At 39.0% G+C, this 21,331-nt stretch overlaps 1 protein-coding gene across 2 annotated transcripts in view; it reads left to right on the plus strand.

The window, feature by feature from the left end:
• Positions 1-21,331, plus strand: part of PLB1 (phospholipase B1) — a 134,044-nt gene that overhangs the window by 60,341 nt on the left and 52,372 nt on the right. For both annotated transcript variants that reach the window (XM_070740930.1, XM_070740939.1), the window contains exons 31-37: positions 2,588-2,646; positions 4,679-4,752; positions 9,312-9,355; positions 11,974-12,082; positions 14,315-14,366; positions 16,039-16,119; positions 20,785-20,850. In XM_070740930.1, the coding sequence (XP_070597031.1) occupies positions 2,588-2,646; positions 4,679-4,752; positions 9,312-9,355; positions 11,974-12,082; positions 14,315-14,366; positions 16,039-16,119; positions 20,785-20,850 (485 nt within the window). The remainder of the gene's footprint in view (positions 1-2,587; positions 2,647-4,678; positions 4,753-9,311; positions 9,356-11,973; positions 12,083-14,314; positions 14,367-16,038; positions 16,120-20,784; positions 20,851-21,331) is intronic.

The raw sequence follows: 21,331 nt of genomic DNA on the forward strand, positions 1-21,331 counted from the left end.
CTCAGCTGTTTTTCAATTTGTTTTTTTTTAGTTTTTTCCCCATTATACATACACAAAAACATTATTGCAATTTCCCAAGTTAAAATCAAAACAACATACAAGACAAAGATACAAATCACACATACATAAAATATGGTTCCACTAATACAGTTTTACATCATTGGAATTCTCCTTTCCAATTCTATATTTCCTCACTTATGGCTATTGTTTTATACCTAAACATTTTTTTATCTTTACCTATTCATCACTATTAACTATTATCCAATAATTATATGTAAGATTATATACATTATCTTACAACTGTTACAACGCCTTATCACATTTTTATGAGATTTTATTCTTATCCTAATTCACACATTAATTTTACTTTTCTTTTCGAGCCAATTGTACTATCTATCCCGAATTTTATAGTACCCTGTTTCCTCTCTCTCTCTCTCTCTCAGTTCCATGGTTAGTTTACTCATTTCTGCGCATTCTAGCACCTTGTGCTTTTTTTACAATCATAGCATTTGAGGGGTTCTTGTCTTTTTTCCAATTTTGTGCTAATGTAATTCTTGCTGCCATTATTATCTGTTGTATGATATAATAGATTTCCTTTTTCATATTTTCTTTCATTATTCCCAAAGAAAATAATTCTGGTCTTAATTCATAAAGTATTTTTTCCCCATCAGCAGTGTGTCATCTGGTTTTACAACTTTTTCTTATATCTTTTTACAATTTTCTCTCATTACATTCCCTTTTATCCTTTTTTCAATATATTACACATTTCATCTTGATATACAGTTATATTTCTTACTCATTTTTTCTTCAATTCCACACTCCTTTCTTTTGCTCTATCCATTTATAAAACATCTCCCAAACTGCATAAAATTATACCTGTTCTTTCTCTTTAATTGTAAAAAGCTGGCTGAAGAACTCTGGGAGTTGAAGTCCACAAGTCTTAAAGTTGCCAAAGTTGGAGACCCCTGCTATAGAGATCCAATTTGGTCTAGTGGTGAAGGCACCAGCCTAGGAAGCAGGAGTTTGTGAATTCTTGTCCTTCCTTAAGCACAAAGCCAAGTGGATGACTTTGAACTAGTTTGTGGTCATTGGGGAGAAATAATATTTTAAAGGAAATTTGGATTGTTCATTTATATACAAAATATAAAAGTGTGAGATTCACTCATGTGTATTTATCACTAAGTAATTCAAAAAGAGTTTGTCTGAATTTATTCTAAGGTATGTACAAGATTATAATCTGATTATTGTAAATTTATGAAAACATCCTGATGTTGGCTGTGATTTATACAAGTTTCTGTTGTACTGTACTACTTATTACATCTTTAAGATTTCTCAGAAAGATTTCTCAGGGTTTTTTTTCTGCAACATATCAGAACAGTTGCTAGCATTCTGGAATAAGTTTGCATTTCTTGTTGAAATGCATTGATGCAACATATGTCCAACTAGTTCATTAGCGTGTTTGCTCTTTGAATTGAAAAAAAAAATAGATAATTTGTGGCTCAGCTGCTAATAAATAGTTATTTCTAACTTTGGGACCTTACTTGCATTATTATACTATTTTTTCTTAAGAGTATGAATACTTTATATGTAGTTCATATATAGCAACTGCCTTATTTAGTGACTGTTCAGTTATGATGGCAATGAAAAAGTAACTTTACAACCAATCCTTGCATTTACAATCTGCTCAGGTCTGTAAAGCAAAGTAAAGACCACAAGCAGAGTTGTGTTTCATTTAGCAACCATTTCAGTTTACAACCAAATTGATGATCCCAATTGTGGTTGTTAAACAAGGACTATCTCTATTTATTTAGCATATTTAAAAACCACTACCTTCAATGGCTTTCAAGGAGAGGATAGAACCAGTGGAAACCATGAATTGGTAAAGTAATGCAATAATATTACATAGGTACAGTCAAGAGGTTATGTTCATTAACAGGAATGTTTGGAAGAAATGGTGAGAGATAGCTCTTTAAATCAAGGGAAGACCTAACTTAAAAGAAAAAGAAGCATTTCCTATGCCAAAAGAAGAATGGGCCTGGAATACGGTGCTCAGAAACCAGGTTAATGCCATCTGGCAGTATCCAGAATCTGATGGAGTCCCCACCAGCATTAATATAAAGGCATCATAGGTTGTACAGAAAGTACAGGGAATGCCCATCTGCTGAACTAGAACCACGACATTCACATATATGGCCACAGATATGAACGTGAAGGATTGGTATGTATGCATGTTGTTGTATCTATTTTACATTAGTCTTATTAGGGTTTTAGAGTTTAGATAGTAGTTTTTGACTTCTTTTTACTGTTTTGTAATATAAGTAAAATTAAATTAAATTTAAATAAATAAATGCATAAATAAATAAATAAATAAATAAACAAACAAACAAATAAATTCAATGGTATGCTCCTCTGTAGAGAACTGTGGGTGAAACAAAGGTGACATTGTGAAGAGAAAAAAGACAAAAAGACAAAAATTATGAATAAGGCTTTTTGTTGCTGAAATGAGCAAGAATTGAATTCTGCTTCCTGCAAGAGGTTTAATTACAACATTTATTTTCTTTGTTCTTTTCTTATTTTTGTTTCACAGTGCATAGCCTAAAACCAGCTGATGTGCAAGTAATAGCTGCCTTGGGAGATTCCTTGACTGTAAGAAGCCTGCTTCTTTTCTCATTCTTTTCCTTGGGAAAGCTACAGTTCCCTTTGTTTATTTAAATACAGAGTACAGGTCCAATGGCTGGCTCCTGGGGGAGGAGGAGGCCGCTCCCACTGGGGAAATATAGCTGTAGGTTCACCGTAATTCTCAGCCCTAATGAGATTTTTTTCACCTCTGACTCAGTATGAATCAAATCATTAGGGCTCAAGTTTTCATGTAAATCCAGTTATTAGGTTTCAACAAACCTAATAACTTATTTAATAACTTCATTAAGTAATTTAATCAGGCATTGATAGCAACTGTTTTGAGTTCTAAAGGAAAGCTTCATCATTCTTGTTACTTTATTCCTGACTGCCTGAACTTGAGCAAAGTTGGACTATTGGTATGAGTGGCAAAAGACCTCTGCATTACAGTTATAGTTTATAGTTTATTAGATTTGTTACTGTCTCTGATACTTTAATATAAAGCATGATAGAGACTGACCGTAAGGAAAAACCAAAATCAAGTTGTTGGTTTTTTGGTTTTTTTGTTTGCAAATGCACCAACTTTAAAATTTGTTGATAGCAAGATTTCAGATGAAGGATCACAACCCTTGGAATGTCAGGTATTAAAGTTTTATGAGCAGGTGTAGCTCAGGTGTTTTGGATGCATTCTAAGTGCTTGTTTTGTGTAGGTGGGATGGGAGGAAGAATTAAGGTGGCAGGATTTCCTGATTGTTCCAGAATGGGAGGGAAACACGGTGCAGAAGAAGCCTGGGGGTGGCCTAAATGAGGAGTACCCATATCTAAATTGTGCCTTTGCTCCTGCCGATCATTTTCATTTTGTCTCTTTGATGCATTCCATGGACTACCAAGCAGTGTTCTGTTTTTGTAGCACCTTTACACATATGCATCAACCTCTTTCAGACTTCTCTCCATTCAGCTTCACTTAAATAAATAATGGGACCAGTAGTACAAGAGCTCAGTGAACGGATAGTGTATCATTTCTCGATGGATTTCTCACCATATTGCTCCATTAATCTTGCTTCCTGCTCATAGCAGTTCAAAAAACCATTTTGTACATCCATAAATCTTGTTGATGGGATACGGTGTATGCCTCCCCTATGTCAAACCTTTCAAATGCTATGCAAGGGAGGGTTATAATAATGATGGGTGGATAAAAAATGGCAAATCCACCTAAACATCTGACCAACTAGGTGAGGAGTGGCATACAAATCTAATAAATTAATATTAATTAATTAATTAATAATAAATTTTGGGCCCACTTAGAAAATCTGTGCATTTGACAAAATTTTCATCTCAGTTACAAAAGGCTACACTGCTCGGATTCTTACATATACTATGTGAATACAATACTACGATCTAGATCAGGGGTGTCAAAATCAAGGCCCGGGGACCAGATCCGGCCTGTGGTGCACCTAGATCTGGCCTGTAGGGCCACCCTGGAAACAGTGAAGGACCAGTCATTGGTGCCTCGGCCAGCAAAAATGGAGCTTGCATGGCCCTCCCGAGTTCCATTTTTACTGGCAGGGGATTGTAGGAGGTCATCACAGCTTAAAATGGAGCTCATGAGGGCTATGTTTGGCCCTCCCAATCTCCGTTTTCTCTGGCAGAGTGTCGCAGGAGGCCTTTGCAGTCAGAAACGGAGCTCAGAAGCTCGTTTCCACTGGCAGAGCACTTAGGCCACAAAAGGCGCCTTCCCGACATGGCCACACCCACCCTGGCCCCCTGAGGTCAAACGCAATCCTGATGTGGCCCTCAATGAGATCGAGTTTGACACCCCCGGTCTAGATTCTTGGGAAGAACTTGATGTATATGAAGGCTAACAATAGTTAAAGAGCCGGCATCTGTGATCTCACATTTTTAGGTATATAATTATTATATAAACATGACTAAAAAGGGTCAGATGCTCATATTGGAAGCGCCAAAGACTTAAGGGGATAGTTTTATGTGAACAATAAAAAAGGAAAAGAAAACACAAAATGCATAAATGGTGAAATTGTTCTTTCTGTTGTTTCTGAGATAGGCTGGTATTGGAATAGGATCAGGACCAAATGATATGTGGGATATGCATACACAATATCGGGGTCTGGCGTGGAGGTAAGTCTGCTCTCTTTGGGCTCAAGTCATGGCTGGTTAAAGTGCTATTCATCAATCCTTGAATCAGCAGAAAAGTCAGCTACAATATTCTGCTAGGATCACAAGCACAGCAGATGGCGCTGTCCTTGTCTGCTTACTGCCAGTCTAGTCGCTGATGGAGTCCGTTGGGTTAATTTCACAGCTGGTGGGGAAAACATGCACTTGTCCTTCTCTCTTTCTAGACTGGGGCCAGTTTAGATAAATGCTTAGAAGAGCAGGTTTATCCACCTGTCAAGTTACCCAGCTAACAGATGGTAACACCTAAGAGAGACCCAGAGTATATAATGAGAGAGAGATTTCTCCCAGTGATTCTTGTAACACTGCCTTCATCCTCTTTTTATAACTTTCATTATTGCAATGGATTCACAGATGAGGGCTGAAACTACAGTTTGGCCTGAATCAGATCACTACCAGGACATGTCTGAGTCAGTAAAGAGTTGCTACCGGAGCAGTAGCAGACTGTGCATTGGTAGCATCCGCCAGATTGTGCAATTTGCATGCGACTGCTCCGGTGGCAGTCCTATAGGCACTGCCATCTTTTTTTGTACTTTTTGTTTTCTGTGCATGCACAGAAGAAAAATCTTGCAAGGGGATACACAGGTGTGAGATTTCGGCGATTTTTTTGCTTCCACGCAAATTATCAAAATCTCTCACACATACGTCCCCTTGCAAGATTTTGGTGCATTTTTGCTTCCTGTGCATGCGCAGAAGCAAAAACATGCTGGGGATGCACAGTATGCATGCACATGCAACACAACCAAAGCTGCTCACGCAGTGCACCGGTAGCAGCGGTAGCAGCAATCCTCCCCTAGTCTGAGAGCTGTTGCAACAGTTAGGCTGTGTGTTACTTGCAGTGGTGGGCTGCAAGCCAAAACACTAAATTGCGCTCAACGCTGCAGCTCATACGTTCTTGCGGGAGGAAGCAAAAATTGCACACGGAGCTGCAGGTGCGCTCGTGTTTCAGCATGCACGGAAGCAAAAAAACCTCGCTAAAACACGGGCACACCTGCGGTTCTGTGCGTGATTTTGCTTCCTCCACAGGTGCAGCAGCAAAATCGCGCTGGTCCCGCAAGAACTTATGAGCCGCGGCTGCGAGCGCAATTTAGTGTTCCGGCTCATAGCTCACCGCTGGTTACTTGTGAACTAGACTCCGTTTCCTTTCCACCATGGTTGGGAATGCAACTCACTCATCATGGATTTGCTGCTCCTGGACCATCACCACCTCTTTTATCCCATATTCCCTTCAATGCAAAGCAAGAACTTTGCAAGAGCCCCATATGCCGCTTGTGTGTGCCTGTGACCTATCAAAGGAATTGTTGATGAATACTCTTTCAGAAGATCAAAATACACTGAACTGGGCTATTTCTGAACATTCCGTAAAAAACATCAAACCATTCAGCAAGAAGGCCAACTTTATTCATTTTGCATTTTTTAAAGTCTCACCATCTATTCTATATCAAGGGGGCTAAATAATACCACTTTTAAGGGGTTTACCTGAAATGACACATCAAAAATGTAGAGAGCTGTTATTTGCTGATGTGCTAAGAATACTGTACTATGAGTCTATATCCCTTTCTCTGTAGGATTACAGTTTTCAGAATTTTCTGGAGGAGGTCTAATTCCTGAATTTCTTTATAATTGCTATGCTGGATTTGCTATGCAAAGGAAAGTTTAAAAGTTGCCCTTTCCTTCAAAATAAAGGTTGCCTTTATTCTGTAGAAACCAGAGTATATTTAGAATAAGAAACACTAGCCATGTTATGTGAAGGTTTCTATTGGTCATTAACAAGTTCAGTTTTTGCTCAGATCATACAATCATTAATACCCCATAAGCACTTATTCATTTATTGTCAGAGAGAAATTGGCCATGCCAAGAGGAGGCGTCAAGTGGGGAATTTGTCTGGAATCATTATGTAGGCACTAGATGGCAAGGTCTAAGCACAGGTGAAATCCAGCCGGTTCCCACCAGTTTGCCTGAAGTGATAGTAAATCCCCTCAGTTAATAGCTCCACTTAACGATTGCAGTTGGAATGCAGCTTGATCATACAGGCTTTAATGTATGCGTGATCTATCCAACTGCATTGCTTCTGCTGTGAAGCACACAATTTAGAACTTCCCTCACTCTTTTTGAAAGCATCTAGCGATGGCAAATTATTCCATTGTAAAAGTTCCAACCCTGAAATTTTTAAGAAGAGATCGGACAACTATTTGTCTGAAGTGTTATAGGGTTTCCTGCCTAAGCAGAGGGTTGGACTAGAGGACCTCTAAAGTCATTTGCAACTCTGTTATTCTATTCTATTTTAAATATTGGAACAGTGCTATTTTATTGTGAGTTGGACTAAGGAGAAATTTCTTAAGGGTGAGACTAATCAAGTTGGCCATGCCCACCAACACATCACCAAACCACACCCACCAACCCATGCCCACCAAGCCACACCCACAGAATCGATAGTGAAAATGTTTGGATTTCACCACTGGTCCAACTCCTCCAGTGATGGGCTACCAAAACTTTTACTACCACATTGTGGGCATGGCTTATGCATTTTGTTTCAACATCTTTCAGTGCAAATTGGGTGCTCTGGGGTGTAGCTCCATTTTCGCTACCCCACTGTGTCCCCCCTGGTCCAGGCAGTAGCCCACCCCTGATTATCTACTATATAAAGTGTATGTACACACACACACAGCACATCTCTTCTAAAATTACAGTGATCCCTCGAGTTTCGCGATCTCGATCTTCGCGAAACGCTATATCGCGATTTTTTAAAAAAATTAATTTAAAAAAAACCCACTTCCGCGTTTGGCTTCGGGAGTCAGCTGGGAAGCGGCGCGGCTGTTTTAAAAGGTCGCAGCCGGCCTGGGGGGCTTCCCAGCACCCCCCGAACCCCCAACCTGGGTTCGGGGGGGTGCTGGGAAGCCCCCCAGGCCGGCTGCGACCTTTTAAAACAGCCGCGCCGCTTCCCAGCTGAGTCCTGAAGCCAAACGCGGAAGTTCGCCTTTGGCGTTTGGCTTCAGGACTCAGCTGGGAAGCGGCGTGGCTGTTTTAAAAGGTCGCAGCCGGCCTGGGGGGCTTCCCAGCACCCCCCCAAATCCCCAACCTGGGTCTTCCCGGCCGCCCACGCAAAGGGGAAACCCCGGCTCCTCGCTGATGCCCGCCGCTCGCCCGCCTGCCAGCAAGAGGGGGAAGACCCAGGGAAGGTTCCTTTGGCCGCCCAGCAGCTGATCTGTTCGGTAGCGCAGCAGCAGCGAGGAGCCGAATCGGGGTTTCCCCTTTGCGTGGGCGGCAGGGAACGCAAACTCCACCATCTACGCATGTGCGGCCATAGAAAAAAAGGGTGCGCATGCGCAGATGGTGTTTTTACTTCCGCAACCCTACATCATGAAAAATCGATTATCGCGAGGGGTCTTGGAACGGAACCCTCGCGATAATAGAGGGATCACTGTATACACATTCAACCTCATTTACTGTAATAGGAAAAACATACCCAGAGTCCAGAATGGAAAAAAGAAAAAAAAAAGTCATGAACCAAAAAGGGTTCACCATCACTATTCTAGATTATCTCATCTAACCACAATAATATGTTTTGTTATAAAGTTGCATTTAAACATTCATTTTTAGATGATAAAATACCTTTGCATAAAAACACACACAAACATTATTTGGCTGGCCTACAGTTCAAAAGAATACTTAAAAGTGACCCTATTTTCACGAGAGAGAAAAACATGATGTTCCCAAAAGTGGAACTCAAGATCTTTGATTATTTTAGGATAGGATTGAGAAAATCCTTAGTTTTGAAGGTGCTGATGCATATGAGCAAAATTATGAATAGAATACCTGCATGGATAAATACTTTCTCAAACCTTCCCATTGAACGGAGTCGGGCATATTTGTCTCTGACATACGGTAGCTGTTGCCTGGTTTCATATCCCCTTTTTGTAAAAATGAAACTATTCAGTAGATTTAACATAGCTAATGACACAGACATTCTGAAAACTTCACCAAAGTTTTAATATCAGATTTTTGTTCAGGTTCTGCGATTCCAGCATTCTGGAACCTTGAAGGGAAAAATTGTGAGCTGAAACAGATTTATCCTTATCTCACTCCCTCTCTCCACCCTTCCTCTCTCCTTCCCTCCCTCATTGTGTACCTGACCAAAATTTTGCTACTGGTACTGCATACCTGACCGTACCTGTAGGAGCCCATCACTGAACTCCTCCCTTCCAAATGCTGCTGAACCTTATCTAGTCTAGCTCAGGTGCAAACTGTCAGTCTGGGAAGATTGCTGTGAAACAGGCATTGAGCCATAAAACAACTAATGTAAACTATTTACATGTGGGCCTGGTTGTTTGTGTCTCACATTAATACACCTTGTCCTGTCCATCCTTTCCTTTCCCTGCTATTTATATCAGCATGTCATGATTCCAGTTATCATTCTACCTAAACTGAATTTTTCCTGAAAAAGAAGTTCTCTTTTACACTAACAGGAACTTGGTATCTTTCTTCTTCTGTTTTTCTCATTGCAGCATTGGAGGAGATGCTTCATTAAAGAATGTAACAACTTTACCAAGTAAGTCAAACTCGCTCTTGCAATTGCCCTATGAGAAAATAGCAGTTGCTGTCTGTGGTTATTCAGAATGAGTGATTCAGTAAGGATGGAATCCATGACACATTGCAGCACAGAACTCAATGTTGCAGTTGATATCAGACTTAATCTTAAAATGAGGTATTGCTACCAGGTTTGAATGTTTGAATAATCAAAATATCATTTTATCTGTAGATAGGAAATAAGACAATTTTGGGGTTTTAAAAGACATTTATTATAGATGGTCAATTTATTTGGAGAATTTGAATTTACGGTAATAATAAATTACAATGAACAAATTATTTATTGGTAAATTGAAATCCTCTAATATTTGTTCTGCTTTGTTACTCTATAAAACATCTGTATTCTCATTTAAATTTAAATTTAAATAAAAAGAAAAAAGAAAGAAAAACATCTGTACTCCCGCTGAATAATATATATTTCCAAAATTAGTGAATAAGATGGGTAATATTAAAAAGCCTATAACAATTGCTCAAAGCAAAGCCATTTTTTAATTTAGAATGGCACTTTAACCAGAAGAGTAAATAGAAAAAAATGAAGGCAAATTAAAATCCTGTGCAATATCAACTTCTCTACTTTGGCAACCTCAAATTACCAACTCCAAGTTAATTTCAATCCTGTAATCTCCATATCAATTGTGATATTGATATGGAGATTACAGGATTGAAATTCTGTAATCTCCATATCAATTGTGTGTAATATATCAATTGTGTGTAATATATGTGTATGTGTATGCTTTGTATATGTATCTACCAGAAGACACACCAAAACTAAGTAGAGCTGTATGCATATATTACCTTTCAAATGAAAATACAATGTTTTAATTTATAAAAGTCATAATTTCCCATCTGTTATTTTTCCTTTCACATATGTACACAGACCACACTCACACATGGAAACCCTCTACACACACATATGAAGTCCCTTTCTCTTTCCAACATGGACAGCAAAACAAGGGAAACAAATGCTAGGCAGCCTTTCTAAATATATATATATTTCTAAAATTGCAGTTGAAGGCATATGAGATTCTCATTAGCTTTTCTTTGCATCAGCATTTCACGTTTCACCCTCCATATATCCATGTTTTGCTGTTCAGTATTTGTTTGTTTGTTTAAGTTGAAAGGGACCTTGCAGGTCATCTAATCCAACCCCCTGCTCAAGCAGAATCCCTACACCAGCCCAGTCATATGGCAGTCCAATCTCTTTTTGAATGTGTCGAATGTTGGAGTATTCACAACTTCTGCATGCAGGCCGTTCCACTGGTTGATCACCCTCACTGTCAGGAAGTTCTTCCTTATTTCCAGGTTGAATCTCTCCTTGGTCAGCTTCCATCTGTTGCTCTTGGTCTGGCCCTCTGGTGCCCTGGAAAATAGTGTGAATCCCTCCTCTCTGTGGCAGCCCCTCAAGTACCTGTATACCTCTATCATGTCCCCCCTAGCCCTCCTTTTTGCTAGACTATCCATGCCCAGTTCCAGTAACCTCTCTTTGTATGTCTTGGTTTCCAGTCCCCTTATCATTTTGGTTGCTCTCTTCTGTACCTTTTCCTGTGTTTCTATATCCCATTTGTAATAGGTAATCCTATTGTTCACTTTAGGAAACATAGATAGAAGACCTATAATTTAATAGAGCAGCACACGTTTTAGGTGAAAACAACCTCATATTCAATCTCTGGCTTGTCCAGTAAAATTGGGAAAGAATTGGAGTATTCCTGCTGATCAGTGATCTCTAAAGCAGGGACCCCAACTTGGTAACTTTAAGTCTAAAGGACTGGGGGATTGAAGTCCACCAGGCTTATAGTTGCCAAGGTTGGATCTCCCTGCTCTAAAGCATTTTCAGAAATATTCCAAGACATGCTAATAATATACAGTGGTACCTCTACTTAAGAATGCCTCTACTTAAGAACTTTTCTAGATAAGAACCGGGTGTTCAAGATTTTTTTTGCCTCTTCTTAAGAACCATTTTCTACTTAAGAACCTGAGCCCGGAAAAATTTCCCAGGAAATTTGAGAGCAGCACGAAGGCCCGGCCAGTTTCCTGCCATTCCCCTTTTAATCCCGGTCATCTTGGGCTTTTCTGAGCTGCCAGAGGAGCCTTTCAGTGGCGCTTAAGGAGGCTTTGGCAGTCCAGAGCAAACAAAGCATTCTCCAATGCCTCTGGAAAGAGAGTCCAGCATGGGTTATGCTCAAGTCTTATTGGTAGGGACTGAGTTTAAATTAACATAATTAACATGTTAATGAGGTATTTGTTTTTACATTGATTCCTAGGGGGGAAATTGCTTCTACTTACAAATGTTTTTACTTAAAAACCTGGTCACGGAACAAATTAAGTTCTTAAGTAGAGGTACCACTGTACTGATAAGAGGGATAATGGCCTTGTCCCTCTTACCAATATATTCTTGAAAAGACTTTGAGGACTTGTTTACATGAATAACTTCATAGAGAACTAATTTATAGTTAATTTGGTCTGATACAATGCTAGCCCTACGAAAAATAGATCACTACATCTAGTAACTCTTGAGTAAATTTTCCTCAAAAGAGATCCTTGATTTTCTTTCTTTCCTCCATGATTTGCCATTTCTTCCAGATATCCTTCGTGAATTCAATGCTAACCTCACAGGCTATTCAATTGGTATTGGTGAATTTACTGAAGCACATGCTATTCTCAATCAGGCAGTTCCAGGAGCACAGGCTAAGTATGGTTTGTTTTTGTTTTTAATTGTACGCACACGGCATTTGCAAAATGTTGCATTCTAGAAAGTTTATATTTTCTTCAAGATTGGTTGATTTAAGCATTCTTGCCCAGCAATTCTCCAGTAACAAATTTTCCGGAACAGCTAATAGTTCACAGTGTTCTTGATACAATCTATGCACTTCTAACATCATTAGCCAGAAATTGGCAACCTCTGTGGCCCAAGAGCTGAATTAAATTTTGACACTGCATATTTATTTATTTTTATTTAACCATTATGCTGCATTGTTGACATACAAATCCGTGTTTTGCACATATACATTACATCTGTTTTCTTCTCTCCCAGTGTTCCTGAGAGATTTTCTGGGAATAAGGCACTTTCTGTCCATTGCTACTGTTTGCTAATTTATGGTTTTCATTCTAGCACTGTTTAGAAAATTTTGTAGGTCCTGGAGAGCAGTCATACTCATTTTTGTTTCCAGTAATTCTGCTTATTTCTTCATTGATTTCTCTGTTGATTAGAAAAGAACAGAATGTGCTGTTCCTCCTGCTAATGATAGAAAATCAATGATCGGTTTATCTTAATCAGCTTCCTAGTAAGAAAAATAGGTGAAAATCCTGGATCCCTGACGTGCTGACTTTTGCAGGATTACTTCACGTAGGCGAAATAGTCAAAGTGACAGACTGAAAATGTCATGAAATGTCAGAAAATTATTTTTTATTAAAATGTTTACTGTTGTATTCTTAACGCTAGGGTTATGAGAGGTGTTCACAAACAATTCTGCTTCATACCCTTTCAGTTTTGGGTGCTGTCCCTCCACTTGGGTGGAAATTGTCTTGGGACAGTACAAAAAGACATCAAAGGAACAGAACATCAATATTATCCAACACTTTTATCTTGGAATTATAATGTAAAGGTTTGTTCTTTTGATATTCCTTGGCTTCCCGTATTCACTTGAGAAAGAGGTGGAGAAAAATAAGTATTCCCTCTTTCCCCCTTTTCCCAAAAGCTGCCATTATGTTCATTGATATTATTACAGTGCCCATGAACTAATAAATACTTTTCCTAGAAGTTATTATCTACTAAGGATAAAACAGATGGATATATTATATATCCTAGATTTTCACCTACTAGCCATATACATCAAGGAACTATCTTATCAAAGTTAATTATCTTCACTGATATGAAGCTGTTTCAGGAAATGTCAGGGCATCCTTATGTATGGGAAATCTATGAAAAAGGACAAATGAAGTAACAGACCAACAACTCACTTCTGATTCTGAGACCAAGGGTTAGCTCCTCTTCTATTTTTCATGACTATCTTCACTCCAAACTTGACTGTAAAAAATATGATTTCAACAATCGAGTTATCGAAGCGTGGAACTCATTACCGGACTCAATTGTGTCAACCCCTAACCCCCATCATTTCTCCCTTAGACTCTCCACGATTGACCTCTCCAGGTTCTTAAGAGGCCAGTAAGGGGCGTACATAAGTGCACTGGTGTGCCTTTCGTCCCCTGTCCAATTGTCTTTCCTTTCTTTCACCTATCATATATATTCTCTTCCTTTCATATATCCTCTCCTCTAAGTTCACTTTTACCCTTATATATATTACCACATGTCTATTTTTCTTCCTATGTATTTGTGTATTGGACAAGTGAATAAAATAAAATAAAATAAAACCTATTAAGATGCTTCTATATAATAGCTTCAAGCAGTAACTAATAATTCAAGAATGAGGTGACATGCTTCCTTTCTTCCATCCCTCCCCCTTCCTTCCTTCTTTCCTTCCTTCCTTTTCTCACAAAATACAGTAATTTCCAATACTATTAAATTTTATGCACAACTGAAAACAAAATGCTACCGTGTATATTTTTGCAGAGGCAGATCTGACTGGATAGATACTGAAGCTCCTAGCTGTTAGACATGAGTCATCAACCACTTTTGCTGATGAATCACTCCCTTTTCTAAGTACTGTTTTACTTATCCTATTGTAAACAAAAACAAATATATGATGGTCCTGTATTATAATGTTCCCTGGGGGACTTCCAGACAAATATTTGTATTGTGCAATTATCCTAGTCTTTTCAAAATGCTTTATTGCAGGAGGCACAGTGGTACTTGAATTTCTGATTTTACTATTGCTTTTTAACAGAGTTGTCTTTTTAGATATTTTTTCAGGCATCACTTCTCTATCAACTTGATTCATCTTTTTTCTTATTTTTTTCCCCATAGGGATCTACCAGATCAAGTAAAGCGTCTTGTAAAAATCATGAAAAATGATTTGGTAAGTTGGCAACATTCAAGGAACTCATTTATTTGTTAATGTTGTGCAATGGCTAAGCCCATATGGTGGAAAGTGAAGTATCAAATAATTCCATAAATTTTCTGGCTTTCCACACCTCGTTCCACTTCCTATTTAAGTTTTTAGCTTGGTAGACTCTGCTGTTTTCACCTATTTGGGACTCTTTGCCTGGCATTCACCTGGGGCGGGTATCTGCAACTTGTGGTTACGGAATTGCATGCAGCTCTTTCATCACCCTGCTGTGGCTCCCGGTCCGCTGAAGCCACCACTGGTTGGCTCCACCCCTCACCCTCCTCTCACAGTCACTCCTCACCTGGCCTGAGAAGGTTAGGGCAAGAGCGTGGGATAGATACTTGCCCCATATTCCAGAGCATGAGCGAAGCACCCCCATATTTTGCAGGTGCTTCTTCTGGCACTTGTTGGTGCTGCATACACCTTGACCACTTGAGGAGAGGCGCGACTTGCTCTTCACCCTGAAACACTGACCCAACCCAGCCCAGTTGTGGCCGATGCTCTGGATTGTAATGGGCTCCAAGAGGAGGAGAGGACATCTTCCCCATTGTGAGGTGTGCTAAATTTAACTGCTGCGCAAGGAGCTGTGGAAGCAGTGGGCAGGCTTTGGAGGTGGCAGCAGCAGTGGTATCAGGGTGGAGAACAAGTCATGCATCTCCCCAAGGGACCAAGGTGTGCACAAGGTTCAGCGGACAGGGACCAACAAAGGCCAGAAGAAGCGTCTGAGAGATATGGCAAGTACAGGGGCTCTTCGCTCTCTCTCTCTGGAATATGAATCGAGTCTCCATCACCTGCCGTCACCCTTATCAGGCCAGACAAGGAGTGCTTGGGAGGAGTGAAGGGTAGGACCAGCCATGGTGGGTTCAGCCAACAGGCAACCAGAGCAGGGAGATGAAATAGCTTCTGGGAACCTGAAATGACTTTTGATTTAAATATGGTAAAAAGCACCCAAAGAAGAAGAAAGAACAATATCAGCAAAAAAAACCCAACCTAAACTCTCACCTGTTTTTGGAAATGTTTTAAGAGGGAACACACACGCACGCACGCACGCACGCACAAACACACACACACACATGAGACAGAGAGAAAGAGACAGTCAGAGAGAGAGGGATACCTGTTTCCCACAGAAAACACCAGGAGACAAAAAAAACCCTGGGTAAGCGTGACTAGGAGTGAGTGGCATTGAGTTGGCCACACCCAGCCAGGTTTTGTGGCTCCCGGAGAATTTTATTCTGTGGGAAATGGGTCCAAATGGGTATTTGAGTGTTTAAGGTTGCAGACCTCTGACCTGGGGTGTATACATTGAAAGGACTCTCACAATCTATGCTGCCTTTCTGTAAATTAGAAGGTCAAAAAGAAATAATTTCAATAAGTCTATCTAAAGAGACAACTACAAAGAAATAAGATTAGGATTCAAATCACATATATCAAAAGTACATATCAAAGAGGTAGCAGCTGCCTCTCATGAAGCTGTGGGTTATATGCTTAGCAAGTAGTCCAAAATTTGGTGAACAGTCAAAATCATAACAATTTTGTGATTTATTCAGAATCGCGCTAAACTGCATTTTAATTGTTCAGTATGATATCGTTATATTTGCATGGATAAACCGGAAATGTTTATTATTTTATTCCTTTCATTCAGAAAACCAAATTGGAAACTGGCTGGAAGGTCATAACAATATTCATTGGAATCCAAGATCTCTGCAACTATTGCAAAGATATTGTAAGTTTTTAGAATGTTTATAAGTTGTGGTGAATGATTAATGTTGCAACTTTATACTAGAAAAAACCAAGTCCCGTAACTGAACTACAAGTACAAGTATAGAACTCAGTTGGAAGTTGTGACAATATTTGCACAATAATACCAGAGAGATTACTGTATTTTTCAGACTATAAATTGCACTGGTGTATAAGACTCACCAAAATTTCAAACAGGTAAGTAAGGAAAAAAAGTTTTGTCTTCCCCGGATCCCAGAAGTACTTTGCAAGCCTCCCCAACCCTCAGTGCACCCCATTTTTTGCAAAAACAGCCCATTATAACCCAATGTTTTTGCAAAAATGGGGTGTGCAGAGGGTTTGGGAAGCCTGCAGAGTGCTTCTGGGGGCTGGGGGAAGGCAAAAACACCTGTTTTTGTGAAAAACTGTCTGTTTTTCACCAGTTTTTTCACAAAAACGGGGGTGTTTTTGCCTTCCCCCAGTCCCCAGGAGCACTCTGCAGGCCTCCCAAATCTTCTGTGTATCCCATTTTTGTGAAAAGTGGGCCCAGTTTTTGCAAAAATGGGAGATGTGAGCAGAGCTTCAGGCCAAAAATGACTGTGTTTGGTGTATAAGATGCACCAACATTTCCATCCTCTTTTAGAGAGGGAAAAAGGTGTGTCTAATACTCTGAAAAATACGGTAGTTATATAATTTGAAGTAATTTTCTGGAATGAGGATAAAGCTTCAGGTATAAACTGAAAGGTGATCACTTTTTTCTCCCACCTACTTTATTCCATCCATGGTTGGATTGCAATTTTTTACAAACTCGTGGCAATTAACTGATAAACTCTCTCTTCACTCTGTAATTCTCCTGGGCTAATTTGATTCTTCGCAAGTGCCAGATTTGCACAGGGGAAAAAAAAATGAGGGCAGCTGTCTTTAGTATGCTATCTCAGATTAGTTCCAGAAACATTAGAACAAGAAAAGAAAATTAGGGAACCTCCTAGCTTTTCAGAAGTTGCATAATGTAGCTCCTGGTATCAAGCTAATGTTTCTGACACCGGTATTCATGTACCATGATGAAAAGTGAGTAACTGATATTTTCTTCTTTAAACTTTGGAAAATGTCAACAGTGGCTTGATAATATCTATTTTCTTGTTAGGAAATATAGTAAATGTATTTTTGCTTACAAATATACAAACTGAGCATTTTTTTAAAAAAAATGTAGATACTTAATCTCTAAAAGTATGCTGGTTGAAGTCAGGTTTATATATACATACATACATACATACATACATACATACATACATACAAACATATATGTTTTCGTAGATTTTCACGGGTACAGGTATGACGGTCTTGGCATATTTGGGTTTCTTCCCATGTCGCCAGAAATTTCCAAATCCTACACGGGAAGAAACCTGAATATGCCAAGACCGTCATATACATACATATATATATATATGTGTGTGTGTGTGTATATATATATATATGTCACATGTTTAAGCTGAATTTGAAAATTAAGGGAGCCAGCTGCAGAGCAACTGAATTTTGATCAAATGACCACATCGATGCTGCAACTGTCATATGAAAAAGGGTCATAAATCATTTTTTTCGGGGCCATCGTAACTTTGAACAGTTATGGAATGAACTGTTGTAAGTTGTGAACTTCATTGAGGTGGCCAGATGACTAAGATTGTGCATTATATATATATATATATGTGTGTGTGTGTGTGTGTGTGTGTATGTGTGTGTGTGTGTGTGTGTATATATATATATATATATATATATTTTCGTAGATTTTCACGGGTATATGTATGTAGATTGTTCTGAGTTCGGGTTTTGCCCCATGTAATAATTTGAGTGTCTATGCGACGTTTCGGTGAAATCACATTCACCATCATCAGGCTGAAGTTTCAAGCTTCCATATTTACAACAGCACGAAGCTTGAAACTTCAGCCTGATGATGGTGAATGTGATTTCACCGAAACGTCGCATAGACACTCAAATTATTACACGGGGCAAAACCCGAACTCAGAACAATCTACATATATAGATATAGATATAGATATAGATATAGATATAGATATAGATATAGATATAGATATAGATATAGATATAGATATAGATATAGATATAGATATAGATATAGATATAGATATAGATATAGATATAGATATAGATATAGATATAGATATAGATAGATAGATAGATAGATAGATAGATAGATAGATAGATAGATAGATAGATGATAGATAGATAGATAGAGATAGATAGATGATAGATAGATAGATAGATAGATAGAGATAGATAGATAGATAGATAGATAGATGATAGATAGATAGATAGATAGATAGATAGATGATAGATAGATATGTCATATGTTTTTGCTGAATTTGAAAATTAAGGTATATGTATATATGTATATGTATATGTATACGTATACGTATGTGTGTACATACATATACACACACAAACACACACACATACACACATATATATTGTCCAACCTTTAACACATTTTTTCCTCTTTGTTAAGAACTGCCAAGTAGGTATATCTGAGCTCTTTCTGTAAACTGAAGTGTCTGACCTTACAAAAACTAGCAACAGTTCTAACCTTGGAGGATTAAATAGAAATTAGCTTAAGTGATTTATTCTTTCCATTCCCTGCCCTTGCCTGAAGACCTAACACAACATTTTAACCCTGCCAAACTAAATGCAGTTACATCCTCCCACGGAAAACATTCTGTTATATTTAGTAATTATAATTTTTCTTTTAAAAAATTTGGATGGATGAATTTAGCATTTAAATGCCTGAGGGTATTTAGTAAGTCTATAGGTAGTCCTCTACTTAGGGCCACAATAGGGCCCAAAATTTATGTTGCTGACACATTTGTTAAGTGGGCTTTGCCCTATTTTACAACCACAGTTGTTAAATGAATCATTGCAGTTGTTAACAGTGTTCCCTCTAATTATTTTGGGGGGGTGGGCGTAAAAGTATAGTGTCTGAGTGGCAGTCCCTTTGGGACTGGGTGGCACAGAAATATTAAATAAACAAACAAACAAACAAACAAACAAACAAAGAAACAAATAAAAAACCCACCCTGTTTTGCCTCAGAGAATTTCAAAATAAAATACTGTACTGTGTGTCTATAACAGTGAGCTCATAATAGGGCAACTCTATCAATATCAAAATGCCACTTAAATAGTTGAGCTAGTTTCAAACTAGATTTTGATTTTCTTTCTCTCTTCCTTACTCCCATTCTTTTTCTTTCTCTTTTCCTTCCTCTCTTTTTTCTATCTGTTTCTCTCTCTTCCTCTCTTCCTCTCTCTCTCCTTCCCTCTCACTCTTTCCCTCTCGGCTTCTGGGCAGATTTGAAAAACTCTGAGTTGATGATGATTTTTAAGTGAGCGATTGCTCACTGCTCAGCTTAGAGGGAACTATGGTTGTTAAGTTAGGCTTAGGACCAGATTACTTACAGGACCGCCTTCTGCCTCATGTATCCTAGCAGTTGGTTAGGTCCCTCAGAGTTGGTCTTTTCCAGGTCCTGTCAGCTAGGCAATGCCGCCTAAGGGGGGATGGCAGGGCCTAGCGTAAGAGCCTTCTCCGCTCTGGCTGTTTGGAATCAACTCCCTCCAGGTATTTGTACTGCCTCCACCTTCCAGACCTTCTGCGAGGCTTTAAAAACTCACCTTTGCCAGCAGGCTTGCAACCATTGAGTGTTACTCCTAGCTCTGGCCAACGATTAGAATGTATATGGGATGAATGTGGGTGATTGTTTTTGTTGAGTCTGTATATATTACCATGTAAATAGTTGCCTGAGGTGAATGCTGTTACCAGGCAGATTGAAAAGAATAGGACGCGTCTGATTGGCTCAGACGCAGCACAGCTCTTTTGGGCGCGAGCCTTAAGAGTATAAATAGAGCCGAGTTTCTCATTGCCGGCTGGTGAGTTCCCAGCTGATTGTCACTTGCGGAAAGAGCTGAATAAAGGGAACCACCGTTTAGCAATTCGTCTGGCGTCTCAATACTTTTCAGTTTTAATGAACTGGGGTTTAAGATCTGATTTTTAAGCTTAGATTTCTTATATATTATATTATTGTATTTATTTTTGTTGTGATCTGCCCTAGAGTCTGCGGAGAAGGGTGGCATAGAAATCTAATAAATAAATAAATAATAAAATGATAAACATGGCTGTCAAGTGAATCTGGCTTCCTCGTTGACCTTGCTTGTCAAAAAAGGTTGCAAAAGATGATCACATCACTCTGGGACACTGCAACCCATCATAAATACGAGCCAGCTGCAGAGCAACTGAATTTTGATCACATGACCACATCGATGCTGCAACTGTCATATGAAAAAGGGTCATAAATCATTTTTTTCGGGGCCATCGTAACTTTGAACAGTTATGGAATGAACTGTTGTAAGTTGTGAACTTCATTGAGGTGGCCAGATGACTAAGATTGTGCATTGTCTTTCTAGCCCAGCTTTTAGTTCATTATTACCTGCATCATTGTCTGGTTGAGTTACAACATAGGACCGTACATGAATCCCATGTCATTTTTTCCAGTAGGGAGTCAACTTCCAAGAACAGTCACATATTTGAATTCATAGAATCCGCAACAATTCACTGAACCTTTCCTTTTCTATAATCAGTAAACAGCCTCTTTCTGTGTCTCCTCCCAATTAGAACCACTATTCAGCGGCAAACTTTTCAGATCATGTTCAAGAAGCGCTTGACTTGCTTCATACAGAGGTAGGTAGGCGGTTGTTGCTCGGAGAACATCTGTTCATTTTGTCTTACACAATCGTCCATTTTAATTTATTTTTGCTGATTCTTGTTCAAAAGCCATATGTCGCATGCTTTCGATTAAGGTCACATCTCACTCCATCTGCAAGGGGACTGCATTTTCTCAATACTCAAGGGGCATTATTTTATTGCTGTAATAAAATAATGTAATTATTCTTCCTTGTGTGGTCAACTGCAAAATAGAGCATTACAAATACACTTACATGTGTATCATAGGACCCAGTATAAAAATCCTAATGTTTTAATTTTACAGTCTCTTTTTCACTGGGTTTTGCTAGGGAAGTGATGGTAAAACTTTTTTTCCTGGGGTGCTGAAAGAGCATGGCCACATGCTATTGCACATTTGCGAGTGTCCATACCCATAATTCAATGCCCCAGGAGGGCAAAAACAGCTTCCCATGCCCCTTAGAGGCATTCTGGAGGCCAG

This window comes from Erythrolamprus reginae, chromosome 1, assembly GCF_031021105.1.
Source record: "Erythrolamprus reginae isolate rEryReg1 chromosome 1, rEryReg1.hap1, whole genome shotgun sequence".
NCBI classification, from domain to species: Eukaryota; Metazoa; Chordata; class Lepidosauria; order Squamata; family Dipsadidae; genus Erythrolamprus; species Erythrolamprus reginae.